The following is a 25,165-nucleotide window of genomic DNA, read 5'->3' on the forward strand; positions in this document are numbered from 1 at the left end:
TTGAGCAACATTTTTTTAAGCCTCATTAAATAACAGAGAGTCATCAGAGACATATTAGATGCATCTCTGTACAAACCAAGTCTCTTAGTACAGATTTGCCAACATTCAAAATCTTAACCTCACTAGGATGCAGCTAAGTAAATTGACCAATCATAAGTAATGGCTGGATGATCTGTTATTTGTGATTGATCAAATCATGCTTAATAAAGCCTTTCTTTTTATAAATACTACGTTTATGTGCTGCAAACATTTAAACAAAAGCTTACTGTTTTTCTAAATCTGTTACCATTCTGTCAATAGCGTCTTCAGTATCTTTGTGTTCCCCTTGCATTAGACTGTTAACGGTTGGATACATATCTTCACCCCTAGAGAGAAAAAAAAAACATTCTACATACTATATGGTGACAAAATCGTGCAATCCAATGTTTAATTTGAATAAACAAACTTACATTTTGTCTTTTTTCCTTTCATATTCTTCCATGTCTGGCTTCATTTGTTTTGTTAAACGTTGATATTGTCTAAAAGTAGCTTGTTCATAGTCTAAAACAAGAGGAAAATATATTTGGTAAATTCTCAGCTTTTACTGTGTTTTTGCACCATATTAAGAATAATTTATTTTATTTGTACATTGCAAAGAAAATAAAGAATAAGCCACTTATAAGTAATTAATATTCATTCATGTTTAGATTAATATTTGTTCCAAACACAATTCATATTTTCAATTCACAATTCAACATCAATCATTTTTACCTGAAAACCCAGGATCAGCATTCTTTTTCTTTTTTTTCTTTTCGATGCGTTCCGCTTCTTCTGCTGTTACATCCATTAGTTTTAATCTGTCATAATCAAGACCTTTTGCTTCAGCAGCCTAAATATAATTTAAAATAAAATGTGCTTAAAAACAGATAAACCTTATTAAGGGGATAATTTGCCAAGAAACGAGCAAAGGTTTTACACTACACTACAGCCAATCCTAAAGGAGTTTGTTGGGTTTCTGCTTTCTCTGCTATTTGTGTTATGCTCTGACCTACACTTGTAAATGAATTGGGAAAAATAAATTTTACAAGTCAAAAATACACCTAGATTGTACTTAAAGGTTTCAAAGAAAGGTAGGTGTGTTATAATAGTACAATGTTTAGAAGATACATAACATAATTAATTGTAATGTCAAACCTTTCTTTTCTCATCATCTTGTAGTATCCAGTCAGCTTGTCTCTTTCTTGCTTCCCAATTTGAAGGCAGTTTAGCTTTTCTATCTTCTTCTACTACTTCTGCATGGTTCAATTTCCGTGCTTCATTCTATTGATACAAATGATAACAAATGGAGATTTTATTAATCACACAACCAACACACCAGGGCATGGGAACGTTTTTTGGGGGTTTTTTTGGTGGGGGGGTGGGGGGGGGGGGGGGAGACGTTAAACTAAGATTTGTAATGGTGAGGTACATAAATCATGTTGTATATTTAAATAATAACACAATAATGTTTTTGTGTGGAAATTTAAGAGCACATTATGTTTACACATTTTTTATAAGAAGCCTATAATATTCAAATAAATATGTATGATTATTTTTGTTGTTTATGAACATTGATCACGCTCTATGTGAAATATCATGAAGATGTTTAAACTATGTTTAGGAGTCATGACCTCAAATTCACTTCTTTCCCGACTCCTACTCATTTGGTAGCATCTGTCACACTGTCTTACCCTTTTGAGGTGGAGTTCCCTTAATTTCTTCATTCTTTCAGCTTTCTTATCTTTAGCAGATGCGTCTGTGGAGGATGAACTGGATGCTGCTTCCATCTTTCTAATGGTTGTTGCAACAAACAATCCTACAAAAAAACAGTACACGCTTTTAAGTCATTTCTGAAGGTTACATCATGGTGGAGGTAAAAAAATAAAAATATTTTTTACCTCCATGGTTACATACTGCACAGGATAAACTCACTCACCAATCAGTTAGGTCAGTGAGAGTCATTTGATTGATTGAGAGAGTGCCACACAGAGTCACCAAAGTGTTTGCCCTCTACTATAGTACTAGGTCTTGCTAGAATCAGGGAAACATCCTACTTTTATGCCAAACCAAATGTATGTTATTGTATAATTTCAATACAAATTTAGTTTTCTCAATAATGTGAAGTGAATAAATCAACTTCCACGGTGGCGTCCTACCTATATTTTAATAAAATAGGCTAACCAATTTGCGGTCCTACTAAACACCACCAGATACCTACTAGAGCAATAAATCTTACCACCAGAGCAGCCACCTGTTTGGAATTGATTATTAAGGGTATATCGCAAATTTCAAAGCTTAATTCTTTCAGAAACTGATAAAAATTGAAGTTTAAAGTTGAATTTCTCGCCGTCGTATTCCAGAACCGAATGCGTTTGATAAACATTATAGCAACGAAACGAACGCATTCATCCGTCCTACTACCACGACCTTACCAAGAAAGCTTTTGTTAGGCTAGGCCCCTACTCTGAAGACAGTAGGCGTCGAATATCGATACAAATAAACTATTGTAGCCCTCTCTAGCTAGCCGTAGCCAGGTGCTAATAGCCTAGCCTACTTATTACTACTCTCTAAAAATCCAAGCGTAGGCCTACGCCTTATATTTACTAGGGAGAAGGCCACTATATTAAAAGATTATAAAAATAAATAAAAACCTTAAAACTATCAGTTAAGTTTAAAAATAACCTTAGCCTTTATAGTGTTGAATATTACGAATAATTAAACAATAAATTTGCCACAAGTCTCCACTTCTTTCATACAAAACACAAACGTACGTTGTTTGTTTTTTATGTAGCGCCACCAGTTCTCGCATCATTTATAACAGGCCATGTGTGCCAAAAATTGTTTGTACTCTAGTACTATACTGATGAAAAAAAAACAGGTTTCCGGCATAAAGTTGAGAATAGAGAGAAGAGTACGAGCGCCGAAAAATGAAAAAAAGGGGGCGGCGTAAAGCCAACTTTATTGGGTTTTTAATTATTTCTTTTTACTGGATTACATTTTCATTTTTCAATGATAGAAATAGCAACGATATACAGAAAGCATGAAGCTATAAAATTATATAGCTCCATGCAGAAAGACAGCTTAGCTATCCAGGACATTTCTGTTGATGCAAATTGTTTCATTCATAATTGTTTTCAGTTGCATTTATTCTAAAATTCAGTGGTAAAAGATTTAATTATTTTGCGGATCTGTATAATATAATAAAAAGATCAATTTGATGTTACTGCTTTGCCTACGTGTGCATTTGAGAGGAATCCCTTCATTTCAATTTTAAGGTGTTAAAAATATCATTTATTTTTTAGTATGAGTATTTCGTTCAGCCTTCTCACAATACATACGTACTACACGACAATTGATGCACTGGATATTTTACGGAACGTACGTAACCATTTTTATAGATTACCCGCCAGAAGAAGAGTAACTAATACCGCCCATAAGCCGATACCTAGTATAATATTTAGATGATTTTGATTTGAATGATGATTAGATTAAATACTTAAATGGTCAGATACGTAAAAGAATTCATATTATAACATATATATATAATATAACAGACATTGTTCAAATAAATATACATAATGCTAAACATTTATCTAATACCTGTAATATGATTTTTACTTATTTTTTGTTGCAACTTTAGAAATATAAACCCAATATAAACAACACGCATTTCTATTTGAATTACATACTGTATTATTTAATACTAGCTCCCTGAATAAATACATTTCGGTTTTTTGGTGAAAATCTTCCGCTGTTTAAATATTAGCCCCGCGCGGGCTGCGGCTCTCCGTGCGATGGATACTCTCACAACACACATTTTTTCGTATTTTAGGTTACCGCCCTCTATCTCACGCGTAATGCCTTTGACTCCTTTAGGATGAGCGTACGCGTTCGCGTTTTTCGGAAATGCGTATAGGAAACGTGTATATCATTTATAACATTCGCTCACGCGCACGCACACGAACAGCTGATTGTAGTCAGAGGGTAGTGCACGCCGTTAAATAATAGCAATACAGGGAACCAATCAAACCGAAGAAACAGCATCTAAAATTGTATTATACTAATAAAACAAAAATTATTAATTGCAAATTTCTTACCACACACAATTCAATCTAAAAAAAAATCATTTGCACAAAATCTCTTCATGATATTTGTATTAAAATATAGTTTTGTAATTAATTTTAGATTAGCATATATTATAGGCCTACTAAATAGAAAGAATTGGGTTCTTTTGTTTTAAAAATACAGCAATTAATTCATAATTTACAGTTATTTCCCGAGAAATGTAGATGTTTCTTTATACTTTAGTTCTAATGAGGTCTTCCCTCACAATTTCTTGCAACAATAACTATACCTATTGTATTGCGTTTGATTTTCACACAAATGTTTTGCTATAACTTGTCAATCAACGTCATCATTATGACACACACAGCCATTCTGTTGTTACGCTTGATCGCACCAGGGGTTCATGCTGAGAGTGCTTCTCGCCTTAACATTCCTTGTCCATAAAATAGTCCGTTTTATTTCAAACATTCTAGACTTATCTAAAGTAGATTGTTTAATACTAACTAAATATGCAAACTTATTATTTAATCAGAATTTAGAACCTATAATACTTCACTATTTGTTTTTAAATGACTATTTTTATGAAACGGATTTTTTGTACAAGACGCGGATTAATATTGTGTAATGCGATATCACATTTGACCTTAGTACGGTAATAAGCAAGCTTCATAAAATGTAATAACGAGGGAACTGGTTAAGTTGTTTACTGCTAAAGTTCTAATATCAACACTTTGAGATTCACTTTTGACGACAATAGAAAATGCCTTTGGAAGTATATAACCCTAGCATATGGGAGAGATGAGGTTTATGTATACACTCATTAATTTCTGCTCCATAATATTGGCTGTAAAAGGTAAGATTACTAACTAATCAAGCCGCTTTGTGCTCCGTTGAAGCTGTGCTTAGTGCAGTGCTGCCGTGTGTGCTGGAGCCAGAATGGCTCCCCTTGAAAAAGAGTACTGAGTGTGCAATCGAAAACAACACAATGCACTTATTCTGGGCTAGCATATCCGGACTTGATTCACTTCTTTACTGTAGTATCTGGTAACATAATGATTGACATAAAAAAGAGTTAATTCTATATTAATATGACATTATTATATTTAATAATATTGTTTTTGAATTGTTTGTACTGTTTATTTGTGATGATTGTTTTGAAATTATAAATGAGTCCAATTTGTTTGCACTTGTTGTTTTTGTATGTGCAGCATGATGGACTCCATCCTACTGTACATTATTCATGTCACAGGCTGGCATTTTATATGCTATGCTATAACATTTGTTGAATAACATTGGATATCCAACATTCCAACCAATAATGTATTTCTTTCTGATACATTGTTCGCAAAAGTAAAACGATGAGAAATAGTTTTTGAAATTGCTCTTGAAAGACGGACAGTGAAAAATGAATTAATTCTATGTTACTTTGCACAATATGACTCCGTAGTAGTCAGTAATGTAAGTTGTTTGAATGACGTAATGAATTTTGAGCAGATCTTGGAAAATTTTATTTCAATGAATGTTGATAAATTCAATCAAAATACTGTCTGTGTATGTCATCATGAAGAATTGCTAAACTTTTAAATGTTGTTTAAGATAATGTAATAAAGTCTATCAATTCATTAATAATACCCAAACGCACCATCAATGTTGAAAGGAAATTTGTATTAGTCGGCCATCTTGATGACTACAGTAATCATTGGTTTCGAAAATGGTGATGATATAATACATTTAAATTTTGATGATTTATGGATCAACCATGGTTAGGTGATGCTATGCCATGGCTAATTATTATTTTATACTGATTCATTTATGCAACTTTTGTTTATACAATAATTATTTAATGTGTGTTGGTTAATAAAATATATTAAATTCTTAATCATCAATGACATGACCTATCATCATTGAATGGGAAATTACTAGCAATTACTATTAGGTAATCTATTTTGTTGAACGCTAATCCATAAATTGTCTAAAGTGCTATACAGTAGATCGTTTTATAATTATCTCTAAGAGCTTAATGATAAAGTACTGTAGAGACTTTGTAAAACATTTAAAGTCGATCAGTACAATGAACAATAGTATAATTACAGTGTAATACTGCAATTTGGATAGCGCAAACATTTCTGTTTTTTTTTTTACAAAATGTGATGTAACATTGTAATTCAGTTATCATTTGGTTCAATCCTATTTACAGAAATTGCAATCTCATTTATGCTCTTTCTGAATACAGTACAGTTATTTTTTTATAGTAGATGATTTTGTAAGCTTATATTGTATGTAGAGTACAGTAAATACAAATAGCAAGTAATAATTGTTCCTTTCGGCATAGACTCAAATAAACGTACGTTATACAATTATTAGTGCGTACACTTAGCCAAGTCATCTACGCAGAATGATGACTTTTTGTCTGTCAGGAATTTCGGCTCCTTAAAGCTGGCCGTAGATGAAAAATTGACAAGAGGGATATAATGACTGAAATCATTCATGCAAACTGACATGATTTCTCCAGAAAAAAAATCTGCAAATTATCCAGTAAATGCTTAACTGCTTTAAATTCTTATCCTGAATGATTGATGATCAAATCTTGCAATAATAAATTTTATTTAAAAAAAAATCTTATTTTATATGATCTACGGTACATTAAATACAAATATTAGCATCGTAGGTCTTTTAGTAATTAAAGCATAATTTAATTTTTATTACAGTAGAAATCAATTTAATTTGATATGTATTGTTGCTTTAATAAGGTGGTATCATGTACAGTAGTATGAAATGACCAATACCTTTGCTAATTTATGTCAGATTTATCATACTATTCAGCTGTTCATGAAAATGTTTCTCCACTACTTTAACCTCAGTACTGTACTGTACAACAGTACTCTATGGATTAATTGTTTACATTGAATATAAATAAATTTTCAGTTAAATTGTTGATTGTTTATTTGGGAAATGGAAGAAGACAGTTAAATAGCCATATCGCCTAGTAAAACTTTAGAGTTTACACATACTGTACTGTATCGGAGTGTCAACCCCTGGATGATGTTTGGTGTGAACCTTGGTATTGTACAGTATACATTTCATAGTTCCGTGTGAAATGGTATTACTGTACAGTAGTAAAAATTAAATGCATTGTTTCACAACAAAATCATTATTTGTACTGTAAAAACTATTAATAAAATTACGATAATTTGTTCAATCCTGAACTACTGTAGTGCCAGGGTTGTAACTCACAACTACATTATTTAGGGCCTGGTCAGGCTTACGGGTTATGCTTTCGTATTGTACGCGGCATGCAGTACAACTCCATAGGTCTGAACCAGGAAAAGATTAGTGGAAGCCACCTCATACGACACTGATCTTTCGTTCGTTACGACAGCTCAAGGTACAAGATTAGTGAACTCCGCTTACGATACGAAAGTCATGCATCAACAATTTGACCTTTAACCAATCAAATTTACTCCTGCATACCAGATGTTCGTCCAAATCGGTGACACTTCAGATTCAAGCGAAAGCGTTAGTTAAGGAAAACACTTTTTGCTGTTACAATGCTAATTACAGTATAATATGACATTGCTTGCAATATGAAAGCATAACTCCATGGATCTGAACATAACCTTAAACTCCGCTCTCTAACCCTCAAATTAGAAAATAAATGAATTAAAAAACAGTTGACCTATCCTGTAATAGTCAAGTTGCTCGCTGTTGGATGCGCTCGTATGAAATAAAAAAAATATATACTTAAATTGTAATGATAGCTTGCTACAGTACTGTAAATACTAATTACACATATATAAACATTTCTAAAATTGTCATGTTGTTGGGACAATGCAGTAGCTTTGGTGACCATGTATCTGTCACTTTTAAAAGCTATTCACTTCCTTTACGAGCTATGATCGAAAATACTGTTAAACTAGATGTTTTTTATATACATGATTAAACACTTTCTTGTACTTGTAGCCCCCATTGAATACCAGTTGGTATAGATTGTTATTTCCTTGCCTTTGCTCAGAGGGTTACCTGTAAAGAAAAGCAGTGTAAGCGTTTCAGCTTTGTGATAATGGTTGCATGTTGAAATGTGCGCTCTATTGTGTTAGGGCTAAGCCTACAGAACTGTTGTATTGTACAATAGGTTGTTGATTACTGTAAAAATACCTGGTCAATTCACTAAATAATACCCAGGCTTTGGAATGCTTGAGTCTACCACAATACAATGTATAACTGCCTGTACTATACATTGTTTCTTATATTCTAAATTCAAAACTCTCAGTCTTACTTTATTTGCTGAAATAAATATTTTTAGAAAATCATAACAAGTACAGTAAGCAAGGTTGAAAGAGATGTCTTTCTTTGCAAAATTATATTTCTTACATTTTAAAATATTTTCTTTAAATAAACTGACCATCATTTGCTACGTTCCAATTTTATTTATAAAATCCGAAAATAAACTGTTTAAAATGAGTCAGGGAGCTTTTGGGTACATGGTAAAAAATAACATTACAATACATAGCAAAATGGCTTTATTTGTTGGTACTGTATGTGTTGGAATGCTAATGTTAATAACAATAATGTAGACAAAGAATAAGAAATAATAACTCAATGGTTTCCTTTTTTCACTACAAACAATACATTTAACGATAAATTAAATCATAAGTATACATAGTAGTTGTAAGATTTGTTTTATGGTGTATCTATTGTTGGCTATAGTACATAGAAGTGTTCATTTTAATTTTTAAATTATTTTCAATTTAAATTTAATGTTTTATAGAACATTTTTTATGTCTATTTCTATACATATACTTTATCAAGACAAACCACTTTTAACTCATAACACATGCTTACCTAATTATGTAGAAATTGTAACAGGACCATGTTAGAAATTTGCCCTCATTAGTGATCATGTGTGAAATGCTTTCCATACTTGTTTACAGTTTGTTGATGGTCCCTGACAGTTCAAAGGTCAGAACTAAATTGCATTGACTGTTTATTACTATACCTCATTCTGTGTGCCTGTATAATGGCTTTAATGAACACCTATTATGTAAGATAGCCATAAAAAATATGATCAAAAGAGAAATTTAGCCACATGAGTTTGGTTAATAAGTAGATTACTGTGTATTTAATATTATAACACACCTGTGTATATCCTCCTGCCATTTGATTGGTTGATGTTGTACAGAGTATTCAATTCTCCATTCAGTATTTGTTCTATTGCATTATTTGGTTTTATTTAATGGTTTTATTATGGTTCTATTACATTGAATATGTTTTGAATGTTGTCTATCTGTTGCATGTTTGAAGACTTGTAGTGTTAAGAAAAATCAAAGTGCTACCCTTTAAATGACTTTAAATTTAAAAATAATGATTATTTTTGTAATTTCATGATTTTCAAATAATGATTACAGCAGTAGATTAGTGATTTTTAATTTAGTAGTTTTCTTTAAGCACTGTCAAACAAGTAGTGCTCTTCCCAAATATGGTAGTGATACAGAATGACATCCTCGTGTCCATACAGTATAGGCACATCACATTTTTTGTCACATACAGTTTGATAGTGTAGCTTAAGACAGCACAGTAAGCAAGTTTGATAGTGAATGTTTTGTATCGTTGAATGTGAGAGAGTATTTTTATAAATTGAAAGTCCACATCTGTCTCTACTCTCATTAAAAAATAAAAAAAATTCATTCAAAATTTTATCTTACCATTAAATACTAACCTACAGTACTGTGCTTTAACCTTGATAAACCTTCAATTGTACAGGTATTAATTAAAACATTTCATGGAGAAGGAAATTAATTACTGAGCTGTAATAAATGATATGAATGGTGCAAAAGTAGCAAACAATGTACACTTCCATCAATAATTCTAACACTTGCCAAATAATGCTTTTTTTCACCATAGGCGTTACTTGCAGAACGCTTGCCCATATTAATGTTTTCACATTGAGAATTGAATTGGTAGAGTGTTTGTACATTGTAATATAACATGTTTGATGGTAATACATTGGAGATGTTTTAATGGGAAGCATTTAAGCCTGATTAATGTATTAATTCGGAAACAATCATTAAACGCCATGTTGCGGCTGCTTTGTCTAATCCAGTGTAACAATGAATGGAAACCCAGAGGAATTTATAACTGTTGGGCTAATAATACAGTACTGTAGTATTATATACTGTAAAAAATACTAAATTAAACATTCACTTACTGTAAACTATGAGTTTTTACAGTAGTTTTTTTATTTAAATTTGTGATAAGAAAAATCAAAATACAGTTTGTTGGATGTTAATACTTTGGATTAGTTAGATTAGTTTCTGCTTCAAATTTTGGAGGCGCTACATTAAAAATGTAAGAAATTACATTTTAATATATTACCTTTACTGTTCTCAAAAGTAAAGATATGTGATATTATTACTGTACTGTATGTGTTGTAATGCACAGTAATGTGTACTGTAGATACTGTAAAACATAACTGTAACTGTAAAATGTTTTAGTTTTAAGTGAATTTTTTAGGTCTATTTTGGGCAAAGATTTTGTTTTACTTTAAAGTGCCTACACATAATAACACCTACTTTTTCCTTCTTCCACAGCCGAACCCTATCTTGTGTATGCAAACCGTAGAGATATTAGAATTATCGATGCAGGCAGTAATAAACCAAAGTCGAACAATTTCCTGGTAATAAACGGCTTGGACGATGCCGCTGCAGTGGATTTTATATTTGAGGAACAATATGTCTTCTGGACGGACATTAACCTTGCCCGAATTAGTAAAACATATTTTAACGGTACAAGGAGTAACGAACAGGAGGACATTATTACATCGGGCCTCATTTCAAACGATGGCCTTGCGGTCGACTGGATTGGTCGCAAAATATATTGGACGGACTCAGAAACAAAAAGAATTGAGGTGGCCAATTTCGATGGTAGTTCGAGAAAAGTTTTATTTTGGGAAAATTTGGACCAACCACGAGCAATTGCGTTGGATCCAGTAAATGGGTAAGTAGGATGAAAAATACAGTTTGTCATGTCATAATTGACAAATGTCCAGATAATAAAGAGTGGTATGGCGTAAATGTATGGGATGACAGGCTTCAAGATCTGTGCCATACAGTATTGTTTGTACAGTATCTATGTCGTGCCTAGCTTACCTGGATAAACCAACAATAGTCTGTGCTCTTCCGAGGGAGGACTTAGATATGAAAAGTTAAATGTTCCTATAGAGCACTGTTTTTGTAACCATTCAGGGATGTGAATATTGAGATTTTTTTTTAACCAAGGGAACAGGTTTTATTGGTCATCATACTGTAGACTAAAACTGTATCACTACAGAATGCAAAATGCTCAGGCGGTCAAAGGATCAAGATCCTATACAGTACAGAAAGAAATTACTGCTTCGTATCTACGCGTAGCCTTTCGTAGCCTACGCGTAGGTAGATCGTAGGTCATTGTTCTGTCCTACGATGTATTGTTCGTAGCCTACGATGTATTGTTTGTAACCTACGATGTATTGTTTGTATTAACCTACGATGTATTGTTTGTAGCCTACGATGTATTGTTCGTAGCCTACGATGTATTGTTCTCTCCTACGATGTATTGTTCGTAGCCTACGATGTATTGTTCGTAGCCTACGATGTATTGTTCGTAGCCTACGATGTATTGTTTAATATGATAATTATCTAGGCGCGCCTACGTAGGGTGGTTCGTAGGGTTAGTAAACACCATTGTCATCGCCTTTAAAAGCATTGACAATGCAAACAAACGATGTATTATTTGCTAATTAAAATCCTATCTAAACATAGTAGACGTCAATTTTTGTAGCCGCCCTACGCATCGGTTATCCTAATTTGGACGGAAATCCGCCGACGAAATGACATCATCGGGCCGGTGGACCTCAGCTCACGTAGAGAGAGTCGAGGCTAGCCTGTTTCGGCGGCCTAGGCTAGGCCTACACTAAAAATTATTTAATCCTACCTTGGAATTCCTACGAATTATAAAAACAACGACACCTAACCCAACAAAATATATGCAAAACAAATATATATTCCATATTAAGATTTAACATAGGCCTAGGCCTGGCTTAGGCCTTTTAAAATGATTACGACATGTGTGTGTATAGAAAAAAGCCCGACCAGAATTTGGAGTGGAAAAAACATGTGAGCAGTTTCAGAGAGAGAGAGAGTATTATGTTTCATGTCATGTGACACAAAATCCAGGTACACGATCTTATTAATCGTCGTCAGATCGGCAGCCACCCTCTCGTACTAAGTTAAAAAAAACACGTGAACGATTGCGGTAAAGCAGAGAGTATCGCGTTTCATGCCATGTGACCAAAAAAACTAGGTCTGTATTAATTACGGTCTTCTGTCGGCAGTCTTTTTGAGCGACCGATTGAACGTTCTGATACTATATTTAGAATGAATTGTTTACGATCTTTTTTTCTCGGCATCGTTTCTGGATGGACTAGACGTTAGCTATATTAGTTGGCCGTTGCGGTTCACCTGTGTTGGATCGTGTATCTACGTTTACATCGTGGGAAATTTATATTCGCCGTTGAGTAGGTAAACACGCACGAAGGAAAAGATTTCGATTAAAAAATATTATTTATTTTTTAGTAATTTACAACTTGGTCCTCCGCCAGTTAAATTTAACACATTAATTTCACACCTTCTTAATTACTTCACTAAGAACATCGCAGGGTTGTTTATATAGGTTACGAACTCCCTACGAAGTTCAGAACGTAGCTCATTGAAAGTTGTTTATTGAGGTTACGAAGCCAAACAATGGAACCTACGAAGCCAACAACGTAGCCTACGTTCTATCTACGAAGCTACTTCGTAGGTAAAGTTGCAGTACTTTCTTTCTGTACTGTAGTCCAGTAGTACTGTAGGTCAATCAATTTGTCTTTGTACAAACACCATCATCTCTGTTGAGATAAGTTGAGGACCCTTCCTACAGTATAAGGAATGAAGGTTCAAAATATCCATCTAAGTATAGTAGTTGCTACTGTAGTATAGTGCAGTGTTAGTTAAAAAGACGGTGCACAGTGCTAAACTGGTTAAATGGCGCTGCCAATTAATAATAATACTGTACTTACTAATATTACTAGCTTTATGGAAAGACTAAACATTCCTGTTGTTTAATTGTACTTTGAGTTTGTGTAATGCATCAGTCTTTAATTTGTTCAGAGTCAAAACATGTCTCAAGTTTGTTCATTTGTCACAATAATGATTGACACTTGATTTTTAATGTGACATTTGTTTTTTTGTGGGATGGATAGTTTATTTGTATGCATTGTTTTTTTTTTAACCATAGACTTCAGTCCGCCTTTAAAATACAACCAATTTTTATTTCTTAGTTCAGGGATCCTATACAAGTTGAATTAATCCCCCTTTTCACTAGTTAGGAAATTCACAAGAAAACAAACAGAGAAGTTATGATTGGCAGGTGGATTGACAAGTTGGCTTAGCATGACCCTAGGGCACATGGTGCCATTCAGTCTGTATGTGAGCTATCAGGCCCCTGTTGTGTCCTGGTAGAAGACAAGGTCATCTAGTAGAAGACTGGCTAAATTGTTTTTTCATGTGGCCTGATGACAAGAATTTCTTTTACTTTCCAATAGTTTGTTACCAGTAGTAGGTAATATGTTATTACTGCACTTGGTAAAATGTCAACTAGTAATGTTCCTTAGTTCAACTATCATGTGTTAATTGACGAGACAAAAAGGAAAAGAAAATAAGTTCTCAGTTTGTTTGATTCAATTTCACAAGTACAGTAATATTCCAATGACAGATGATGTAAATTATTATGTTAATCCATGGAGAAATAAGTTATAACTTATTTCTCCATGGTTAATCTGTTATACTGACTTGACAAAGCAAAGTAAAACAAGTTTTTCATTTTAATGTACTGTACTGTACCATTTTAAAAGAAGTATACAAACAGCATTGTTTTAATTCATTCCTAACATTTTTTTAATCTATTAAATATTAATTTAAAATGATTTGACTCTGTGTCAACATTTTAGTCTACCCAAATTTTTCAAAATATCATTTAGAACCTTTTAACAAGACATTTTGGACAGGTACTTTTAATTGACCGCAAAAAGGCCTAAACCTAAGCTTAGCAATATTAAGAGCATTACTACTTTATGTACAGTGGTAAAACCTCATGTCAGCTCTCTTTCTTACTGTGGCTCAAACAGGCTTACATACAGTAGAAATCAATGCAGTGACATGCTATTAGGGTAAACACAACCATTTATTATATTTGTCTACCCACTAGGATACATGACATTAATTAGCAGAAGGTCTTAAGAAAAACATTAAAGACTTACATACATTTGACAGTCAGTAATTTGCCCATGACATTAACTTTAATTGGGTATGATTACGGTACACTCACCCCTTGTAGTTTAATTATGACTTATATGAACATCTACATAAAAATATTTTTAAGTAATCAGTAGTTTTCTTATTTAATATAACTTCAGTCAAAAAGTAATTATGTCATACAAATTATTTTTTACCATCCAATCCCTGCCAAAATCGGCCTGACATTTTTTTTTTTAGAATTAAATGCAATTTACAATCTATTGGCATTATTGTACTAATACAGTACTAACTGTAGGTTACTAGTATAGTAGTACTATTGTAGGTAATTGCAAATCACTGTACACCGAAAAAAACATAGCAAACCTCATTGAACCAATATAAAAGTTAATGAATATGCATATGGATGCCACTCACTGATATTGAAGCTTTATCTTTACAGTTATATATTTTTAAACAATCCCTTTCAGTTTCTTATATAATGTAATTAACTATGTTTTTTTTTCTTTCACTCACAGGTATATGTATTGGACAGATTGGGGGGAATTACCAAAAATTGAGCGTGCCGGAATGGACGGAACCAAACGCTCTGTAGTTATAGAAGAAAATATACATTGGCCAAATGGCTTAACAATAGACTACGAAGAGTCACGGCTCTTCTGGGCTGATGCCAAAAAGACGTTTATTCATAGTTGCAATTTTGATGGATCAAATAGGACTCTTGTTTTAGAAGGAGCCGATTTGCTACCCCACCCTTTTGCATTGACTTTGTACAGAGATACTTTATATTGGACAGATTGGGAACTGCATATAATATCCTCTTGTAATAAATACGATGGAAGCAATAGAAAAGTAATCAAAGATGATGTTTTTTCACCTATGGATATACATGTTTATTCGGCGGAAAGACAAAAACAATCAAGTAAGTTGTTTCAAAGTTTATACAGCAGTGCAAAGAGGAGAAGTAAACTATACAGTATTTATATTAATGTATACTATCTGAACAATACAGCCCTGAGAAGGTACCTCATTCCCACCCCATTCAACTGTCTATTTGACTTTAAAAAACTTCCCAAACTGGCCCATTCTCTCAATCCTCAACCTTCTGTAATGGTTTTCATTAACTGTGCAATACTTTATTCCTCCCAACTGTATTGAAACCTCAATTTTCTTTTGTTCACAGGTTTTAATCCATGTACAGTAAACAATGGAGGCTGTTCACACCTGTGTTTAATGGCTCCAAATGAGTTTCACCATTCCTGTGCCTGTCCAACTGGTGTACTACTTCTTGAAGATCAACTCACCTGTGCAGATGGTATGTATCATTGAACACATAATAACTATTTTCACTGGATAAACGTAGACACGGACACGGATTTAAGCAGGGGGGTAACATGCTTTAGCCCCTCCCTCCCCCTAAAATTTAACAGCAATGTCTTTTTAAAATAAAATAATGACTATTTTTCTGTAACCCAGTCTTTAGCCCCTCCCCCTAAAATTTAACAGCCATGTCTTTTTAAAAATAAAATAATGACTATTTTTGAATACTAAAAAAAAAACAGTTTGACATGATTTTCAAACTTCATTAAGTTTGTGTAACATATCTAATGTTACGGTAGGCCTGAATTAAGATTACTTGATTATGACCACACAAGCCAAGCAAGTCAAGGGAAGGTCCAACACTGTACATCTGAACAAAATCAATATCCCTTGATTATGTTATATTCCCTTCAAGTGGTTTGTGTGGCCAGTCAGCCTGAAGACATTGTTTGCTGGTTATTGATTTGTAATATATACAGATTATATTCAACATTTCAAATAACTTGTTTTTTGTTGGCTTAGATCATATTTCAGGTATCATAGCACAATATATTGTATTTGTTTCAAGTGTCTGTCATAATTTCATGTTTAGAAATTTGTCCAATGAATTTTCAAAGCCAATTAATTGGTCGTATAAACATGAAATAAAATTATATTATGCATTGTGTGTAAGTAATAATTTCATTTGAATATGCTCTTTAAAGTATAAGAGAAAAGCAATGATCAGTAATATAAATGTATAAAAAATATAATAAATCTGTCAACGATAATTTTTATATTTGAAGCTAATCAAACAATGTTTATTGCAGGTCCTCGGGAGATTTTATTATTAGCGAAAAGAAGAGACATTCGGCGGATTTCATTGGATACGCCAGATTACACCGACGTGGTGATACAACTCAAGGACGTGAAGAACGCAATCGCTATTGATTATGATCCTGTGGACGGTTTAATTTATTGGACCGATGATGATGTACATGCCATTCGAAGAGCAAAACTTGATGGATCAGGTAAATAATGAATAAGCTATCACAAATTCTGTTTACACGTTTATATTTTCACACGCAACAATTACTTTTCTATAGATTCATAAGTGTCGGTTCAGACATACAGAATAATAATTTTGTATTGAATGCAGCATTAAATTCTATAGAAAATTACGAAAGTTAAAATTATACATTTGGATACAACATTTACGATACGAAAGTCATGTATTGATATTGACGGCCACCAACCAAATAAAATTTATTCATGCATACCAGATTTTCACCCCGATCATAAAGTAATGAAAGCGTTATTCAATCTATTAAATCTTAATCTTATTAAATTAATAATTATGACACTTTGTGACCATGCTTTTTACAAGGCATAACCCAAATGATCTGAACATGCCATGAAAACAATTCTTACAAAATATTTATCCACAGATACCAACACCATTTTCATTTTTTAAATTAATTTTCCTGTGATTGATAAATTCAGTACATACAGTACTAATATTTTGCCAATTTTTTGACAAAATCTCTAGTAAGCCTGCAGTGATTTCTAGTAAATATTTTATAAATTCCCAGCCAAAGAATAATAAAGGTATTTGCAAGTAAAAAACCTTTCTTGAATCTATTTGAGTTATGTGGTGATCACCAGGGAGTACTTTTCTACTCCTGAGCCTTGACTACAATTATTAAACCATCATCTTCTTCATATTTTTCCCAATGAGCTATGTATAATGAGAGAGAAGTATGCAAAGTGGCAATTTGATGGGTGACCTTTGAACCTGTTTAAAGGTACTTAAAAGGTCAAATTGGTTTTCCAAGGTCTATAAGGGTTCAACTTAGTTTTACTATAAACATATTTTTCAACACAGAATGGTTATTTTTTTGCTCATGTGTTCACACTTACAGCCTTCATTATATTAATGATTGGCATTAAACAAAGAAGTCCAAGCATCGCTTAAGTTTTAAAAGTTAAACCCTAGATTTTACACGCCATACGTGTGAACAGTCTCTTAGTCTGATAAATGTATACCTAGTAGTTAAACCATGTAGTAACTTATTTCTCAAGGGTAAAGCTATTCTACTACTGTACAGTATATCTAGCAATAGTTTTGATTCAGGTAGCATGTAACTTTGGATTTTATTATGTACCATTTAAATACCATATTTACATAAATCCAGTATAGTATAGTGTTACTGTACTATATCTTGGCTAGATTTTTAAATAACAAAATGCTAATACTAATGTACAAAACATTTAAAACAAAAGTTTGATTTTTACTGTAGTTTAAAATACATCAATAATGGTTGTTGGCAATTTACAAACCTTTCACGGTTCAAATGAAGCCTCATCTAGGTATTAGAAATTACTGAACATGATGTCTGTGTCTTGAATGGGAATAATTCACAGCCGGTGTAAATCAAACATTTAGCCTGCTTCATTTCACCTATTAGCATCAGAATTCACTAAAATTAATTTGAATCTCACATTCTACAGAGCAGTGCATGGACTTCTGGGAAAGGTCAGTGAAATTCTAAGAAAGTTCAATAAATGAAATTGAGGCAAAAGGCCAAAACTTGAATGCTTTTTGTCTTTAAGTTATGATATGATGTTTATTTGAGAAAGAAAGACATTAAAAGATTATTACATTATTATAATAAAAAATTTTATGATTTTTTTTAATAGTTTAATGACAAATGTGACTTATTAAGGCCAAACAAGTTTTTAAGTTTTAAGTTAATTAATGAAGTTGATAATTAAGTAAGACAAGTGGAGAGATATATTCTAAATAATTAGTAGGCATGTCAAAGGTCAAGAAATGGATTGGTTTTTTGTTCCAACTATTATGAAGTCACCTCAATGGTACAGTAGGCTTCTGTCTGTGAACAACATAATTCAGTTGTCAAAGAGTGACAGTGACTTGTCACAGTGGGTGACAGTATACTAGATGTACAGAGCTAGGCTATGTTATCCTAAGCCATGGATTACTAGCCAGGGATCTGGCAGAGAAAATGATTTATTGACAGTTCAATTATTAAAAGTCAATTGGTGTTCCAAGTCTGCTTTTAATTTCACTTCTTATACCATCAAATTTTTACAATGTGCAACCAGAAATATGTGCAACCCCAAATTATTTTTTTTAGTTGCCCATATACCATATGCATGACTAATTATTGTGCAATATACTGTACAGTAGCAACCATTCTTCCTTAAATTTTTACATATACAATAGTTGTACATTTAATCTTACAGAAACCAAGAAAGCCAAATTCAAATATATTTATAAAGAATGTCTCTAGTTTTTTTGAAAAGCACATTCTAACCTCTAGTCTCACAAAAAGCTTAAAAGCTTGTCTGTCATCATGTGATAATTAGAGATTGGAAATTTGCCAACTAACTCCTGGTTTAAGTTGAATAAATAGTGGCCCCTGAATAACCCTAAAATGCAATCATTAAAAACAAAGCATCATTAACATTACATTATTTGATGGAGTAAGAGCAGTTCTCTATTTGGGCTCATGCCTATTACTTGCCCCTGGCAATGTAAAACGTACTTTTAAGAACTTTTGCCAAATAAATATTATTATTACAGAAGTTGTATGATACCCCTTTCACAAATAAAACTCCGGCGTCTACACACCCCGACATGCACACCACACAAAACACTGGTGTTTACGTGTGTGGAAACACATGATTTTTGCTATGGGATGTGAAAGGTATACAGTACTGTATGAAAGTGCTTATACTGTAGTATAATTTATAAAAACGCTTAGTATGTGTTTATTCTACTTGTACTGCATGCATTTTCTGTTTATTATGTTTGATCTTTGGTAAAGGAAGATTGACAGAATTTTCTATTTGCGTTTGTTGTGGTTCAGTCACTTTGATTGGCCATTATGTTATAAACATAATGTGTGTCAATATTTGTCTATGTCTAGTCATGGAGTTGACAATAATGAGCTGTTGGTTATGGGGTATAGTTGTTTGTTAAGAATAAAAAATATTGCAAATTGTAATGTCATTCAATGTTGACCAAAAGTAGTAGCTAAGAGCAATAATTGCTGTTAATTTTACCATTTACTACTGTACAGTATGTGAAAGGTGATACTGTATACTGTAGGTACAGCAATTTACCACAGTACAGTATGGTATACAGTATTAAAAAATTAATACTACTAATAGCTCTGTATGAAGAAGCTTAGTGTACAGTTCTGTATACAGTACTAATATTTTCACAGTAGAACTTTAGTTTGCGAAAAATAGAAGACAAAAATGATCTTTTATATGGTACTGTATCCTCTGTTCATGTCCCTCATTACTATTTTTTGGGGGTTCTTTGTATTTAATTCGTATTATAAATAATACAGTATTAAGTGTACTGTACTCTTTTGTATACGAACAGTTGGAATAAATACTACATCCTTTAGTCCTCTCTTTATTCACCAGATCTATTGTGACTAGAGTGCTCGTCTGTAAACTGCTAAGTGCCCCAGCCTATTGTGTTTGGTATACAGATTGTAAAAACACAGCCATCAACCTGTTTCCCCAGTCTATTTGCCATGTACTTAAGTTTGACATTGATTGATAAGGTACAATCAACATTGGCAATCTTCCACCATTATGTTGGCTGATATTTAACAGGACTTTGCACCACATTTTCAATAGCAAACCTCTCAAGCAATATCAAGTATTTTCATTTTATCAATTTATGTGCATGGTTGAATATCATTCATTTCTGCTATTTTCAATTGAACAAATAGATTGGTAGATATCTATTACTGGGTGGAGGGTAAATCTACTTTTAATATTTGTGGTGAAACAATAAACATAATGTTATGAAATAGTTTGATTGACAGGCTGTCAGACTGGGGTGAGTGATCACCAACAATAAGTTCAGAGATTATAAGTACTTGGTGATACCTTGTGACGTTATCATAATTGCTAATAGGGAACCAATAGACTGTTAGTGATAGAGTTTATTATTAAAAAGCATAAATTTGTATAGGCCTCAATCTACTGTATGGTAGATAACTGTTAGAAAAAACTATTTATACCTTGAGTTTGATTATATTATCAAAAGGCAAATGAGGCACTAACAAGTGTTTTCAAGTACAAGGACTGTTAAATTCAAATCTTCAATGCAAAATATTTATCCAGTAGAACCATATTACTTATTTTTTGAAGAGGATTGTTGCAGCGCCCATGTGGCGGCTCTATATTGCTCTGTGCATAACAACTTCGTATCTGTTTGCAGATGGTTTTTTCATCAAATAAGTTTTACTGGATGCTGGAATAACAAATTGAGCACCATATATTCACAAATTTCTTATGTGGAAATAATCGTATCTTGGAGTAAATCGCAGTTGTTTTTCTTGTTGTTTCCTGAAGTTCAGCTAGGCCCTGCTTGTGCCTTTATTGTTTTAATTCAAACTCATCACTGCCCAAGAACAATGGTCTACTAGCATCAGTGGGAAGCTAGCCCTGTACTTTCAATCTGACTGTGCATATTGTTATGTAAATGACCTTGTACACCTCATGCTTGAAGACCTGCTGTTGTCATGCTAATTAGCTATAGCTCTGAGTTTCTTCATGGTTTACAGGGCTGTGTAACCAACAACAATAACAGTTGTGAACTTCTTGAAGAATCTTGCTTAATTATACAATCTTTTAAGTTGAACTCCAGTAGCTGTAGTATCCACCTATTACCAAGGAGGCCAAAAAGAAAAACCAGGCGTGGTACAAGAGCTGGGCGTGACAAACACACTAAAAACAATCTATCATTTCCGGACTTATCATCAAACTCTCTCTTATCTAAAAACAATATTAAATTTTGCAGTATTAATACAAGATCCGTTCGGAACAAAACAACAGAATTTGTGGATTTCGTTATCGAACATAATCTGGATGTTGTTGCCCTTTCGGAAACGTGGCTTAAACCAGAAGACACATCAGTTATAGGAAATATTACACCCAACGGATACTCTCTCAAACATGCTCCCCGTGCTGGTACTAAAAGAGGTGGTGGAGTTGCACTTCTTTACAAGGAAAGCATAGCGGTTAAATGTTATGACACGGGATTATTACCAAAATCATTTGAACTGCTAAATGTGGAAATAGTCAGCAATGCATCCTCAGTTTTCCTCGTAGCAGTATATCGACCTCAAAGTAAATCAACGGGTTGCAGTCTAAATGTTTTCACTGAAGAATTCTCAACTTTGGTTGATCACTATGTATTGAAGCCGGCTCCCATACTATTCGTTGGAGACTTTAACATCCATGTGGATATGCCAAATGATGCAGATGCAATTCATTTTCGGAATCTACTTGTAGCAAGCAGTCTTCAACAGCATGTGTCTACACCTACACACCGACATGGTCATACATTAGACTTGCTGATCACACGTTCATCTGATCCTCCTGTTTTCTCAAACCTTAATGTCATTGATGGTATATCAGATCACTATGCAATCACATGTAATCTCCTTATCAAGAAGCCACCCGTAATCACTAAATCCATCGAAACTCGTCATTGGAATGCTATAAATTTTGAGACATTATGTAAAGATATCACACAGTCTGATCTCGGAACTTCGCTCTCAAATCTTGATTTATCAAGTAAAGTACGACTATATGTCACCACTTTGAGTGAACTTCTTGACAAACATGCACCACCGAAAAAGAGAACAGTAAAGGTCCGACCAAACACTAGTTGGTATAACAGTGACATCTATGCTGAGAAAAGAACAAAGCGTAAGCTTGAAAAGAAATGGAGAATCTCTCATCTGGAAATAGATCGTCAAGCTTACATTGCACAGAAGAGGAATGTAAATTCCATGGTAAGAAAGGCAAAGGCCAACTACTACATTGGCTTGTGTGAAGAACATGCAGCAGATCAGAAAGGACTTTTTAAAATTGTTAACCAACTCCTTCATCATCGCCAGGTATCACCTCTCCCAGATAGTCTTTCTGACTTTGATCTTGCGAACAGGTTCTGTCAGTTTTTCACAGACAAGATCAAGATCATCAGAGACGACTTCAAGATTGATGACATGTCATTTAATGAGCCTGTGACAGCTGTCCATCAGCATCTCACAACATTTACACCAGCATCTCAAGATGAGATCCGCAACATTCTGATGAAATCACCAACAAAATCATGCAGGTTAGATCCAGTTCCTACTTCTATACTGAAGAAGTGTATAGACGCAGTCGTTCCAATAATAACGGAAATCATTAACCATTCTCTTAATACCGGCATAGTGCCAGATGAACTGAAAATTGCTCACGTTCGTCCTTTAATAAAAAAGCAAAACTTGGATCATAACACGCTGAAAAATTACCGCCCGGTGTCGAATCTTTCTTTTCTTGGAAAGACTCTGGAGCGTGTAGTGACATCACGCATTACTCCATATCTTCAAAAGCATAATTTAAATGAGAATTACCAGTCGGCATATCGTGCATGTCATAGCACGGAGAGTTCCCTTTTAAAGGTACAGAATGATTTGTTACAAGGAATGAATGATGGGAAAATAACGCTATTGGTGTTGTTGGATTTGTCAGCAGCGTTTGATACAGTTGATCACCAAAGACTGATAACCCGTCTGAAAAATCGCATTGGCATAAATGGTGTTGCTCTTAACTGGTTCCAGTCATATCTTACAGGAAGACGTCAGCTAGTCTGTATCAATGATGCATTCTCAGATGAAGCTTGCCTGGAATATGGTGTACCACAGGGGTCAGTAATTGGGCCTGGCCAGTTTTCCATTTATACGCTTCCCCTTGGTGACATTATTCGCAAACACAGTCTACATTTCCATTTCTATGCAGATGATACACAGATTTATGTGTCAGTAAAACCAGTGCAAAGGGATGTTGCTGCAGCAATCAGTAAGATGGAAGCCTGTATAGAAGATGTTCGCAATTGGATGACAACAAATTACCTAAAGTTGAATGATGGAAAGACAGAGTTTATTATCGTCGGGTCTAAATGTAACATCTCCAAAATCAACATCACACATATCAGAATCGGAAACTCTAACATCGCTCCCTCATCGGTGGTCCGGAATCTGGGAATCATGCTGGATAGTAATCTCACTATGGAAGCACAAATAACAACTGTATCCAAAGCAGCATGCATATCGATTAGGAACCTTGGTCGTATTCGCGGTAATCTTAACAAGAAAACAGCTGAATTGATTGTACACTCATTTGTCACTTCTAAAATTGACATTGGTAATGCCTTGTTGTTTGGCATACCAAAATCTCAAATACAACGTTTGCAGCGCTTGCAAAATATGGCAGCTAGAATTGTAACTTATACAAAATCAAACGCTCACATAACTCCTGTCCTGATGGATTTGCATTGGTTGCCTGTTCAACAACGTATTAAGTACAAACTTGCGTTGTTTGTATTCAAGATCCTAAATGACAGTGCTCCTGCTTATTTATCTGACCTTGTGGATCGTTACGAATCATCCCGCAGAGGCCTACGATCATTGTCACAAAACCTTCTTCAAGAGCGTAGAGCGAAAAATCAGTGGGGTCAGAGATCTTTTTACGTTGCGGCCGCAAGTGTATGGAACAGCTTACCAGCAACAGTTAAATGCTCGACTAGTCTAAACAGTTTCAAGACCAACCTAAAGACGTCGCTATTCGCTGATGTTCTCGCACGTTGTTAATGCACAAAGCGCCATGAGCGCCACATGGGTGGAGGATACCGGCGCTATATAAATTTTCATTTATTATTATTATTACTGTAAATGGACCCAACAAAGTGTCCCCTTAATAGGGGTGTTTCCATATTAGGGGTTGGTCATTATGTTAAACATATTTGTCATTATGTTAAACATATTTGTCATTTGTTCGAGAATTATCCCCTACTGTATAAAGTGGTATGACCTGAACTGAATTAGTGTAGATATTTACAGTTGGTGTTTTGGAGCTAAAAAAAGGCGCTTGTGATCTACTGTACAGTACTGTATGAGTCTATGGTTCAACAATAGGGTACATTCTCCAGCCTAATTTTAATATAACACACACCCAAGCAACACCTGCTAACTGAATACACGTTTTTCTCCTTCTACACATTACTTTTTGACACCCACTATCACTATCCCTCACCAGTTAGGCTACATAAACTCAATTTGCATGATTGTTTTGTTTTTTCCAGAGAGTGAATACATCGTTACACAGGATATTTCCAATCCAGATGGCATAGCTGTTGACTGGATCTCCCGCAACCTCTACTGGACAGACACCGGCAACAACAGGATTGAAGTCTCTCGTTTAAATGGAACCTCGCGGCTTATTCTGATCGACGATAATTTGGACGAACCAAGAGCTATTGCTGTGGATCCGGAAGATGGGTACGTATACAATTATTTTTTAAAAACATTTTTTCTAGTTTTAGTTTATTTTGGACGTGGAGTTATATAATTACAAAT

At 33.9% G+C, this 25,165-nt stretch overlaps 2 protein-coding genes across 4 annotated transcripts in view; one reads left to right on the forward strand and one right to left on the reverse strand.

The window, feature by feature from the left end:
* The window catches only part of LOC144847938 (pre-mRNA-splicing factor SYF2-like), a 75,392-nt gene that overhangs the window by 1,238 nt on the left and 48,989 nt on the right, over nucleotides 1-25,165 (reverse strand). Inside the window, exons 1-6 of one of the 3 annotated variants that reach the window (XM_078704534.1) lie at nucleotides 2,701-2,824; nucleotides 1,710-1,834; nucleotides 1,174-1,299; nucleotides 751-868; nucleotides 450-540; nucleotides 267-365 (exon numbers count right to left, since the gene is read on the reverse strand). In XM_078704534.1, the coding sequence (XP_078560660.1) occupies nucleotides 267-365; nucleotides 450-540; nucleotides 751-868; nucleotides 1,174-1,299; nucleotides 1,710-1,805 (530 nt within the window). In that variant the 5' untranslated portion in view covers nucleotides 1,806-1,834; nucleotides 2,701-2,824. Of the gene's footprint in view, nucleotides 1-266; nucleotides 366-449; nucleotides 541-750; nucleotides 869-1,173; nucleotides 1,300-1,709; nucleotides 1,835-2,669; nucleotides 2,825-25,165 lie in introns of those variants that run through there. The other 2 variants (XM_078704535.1, XM_078704537.1) reach the window with 2 other exon arrangements.
* The window catches only part of LOC144847932 (low-density lipoprotein receptor-related protein 5-like), a 32,578-nt gene continuing 12,155 nt past the window's right edge, over nucleotides 4,743-25,165 (forward strand). The window contains exons 1-6 of the mRNA XM_078704528.1: nucleotides 4,743-4,936; nucleotides 10,671-11,076; nucleotides 14,927-15,330; nucleotides 15,592-15,723; nucleotides 16,538-16,738; nucleotides 24,892-25,087. Of these exons, the coding sequence (XP_078560654.1) occupies nucleotides 4,873-4,936; nucleotides 10,671-11,076; nucleotides 14,927-15,330; nucleotides 15,592-15,723; nucleotides 16,538-16,738; nucleotides 24,892-25,087 (1,403 nt within the window). The 5' untranslated portion in view covers nucleotides 4,743-4,872. The remainder of the gene's footprint in view (nucleotides 4,937-10,670; nucleotides 11,077-14,926; nucleotides 15,331-15,591; nucleotides 15,724-16,537; nucleotides 16,739-24,891; nucleotides 25,088-25,165) is intronic.

The sequence above is a fragment of the Antedon bifida genome, chromosome 7 (assembly GCF_963402885.1).
Source record: "Antedon bifida chromosome 7, ecAntBifi1.1, whole genome shotgun sequence".
NCBI lineage: Eukaryota > Metazoa > Echinodermata > Crinoidea > Comatulida > Antedonidae > Antedon > Antedon bifida.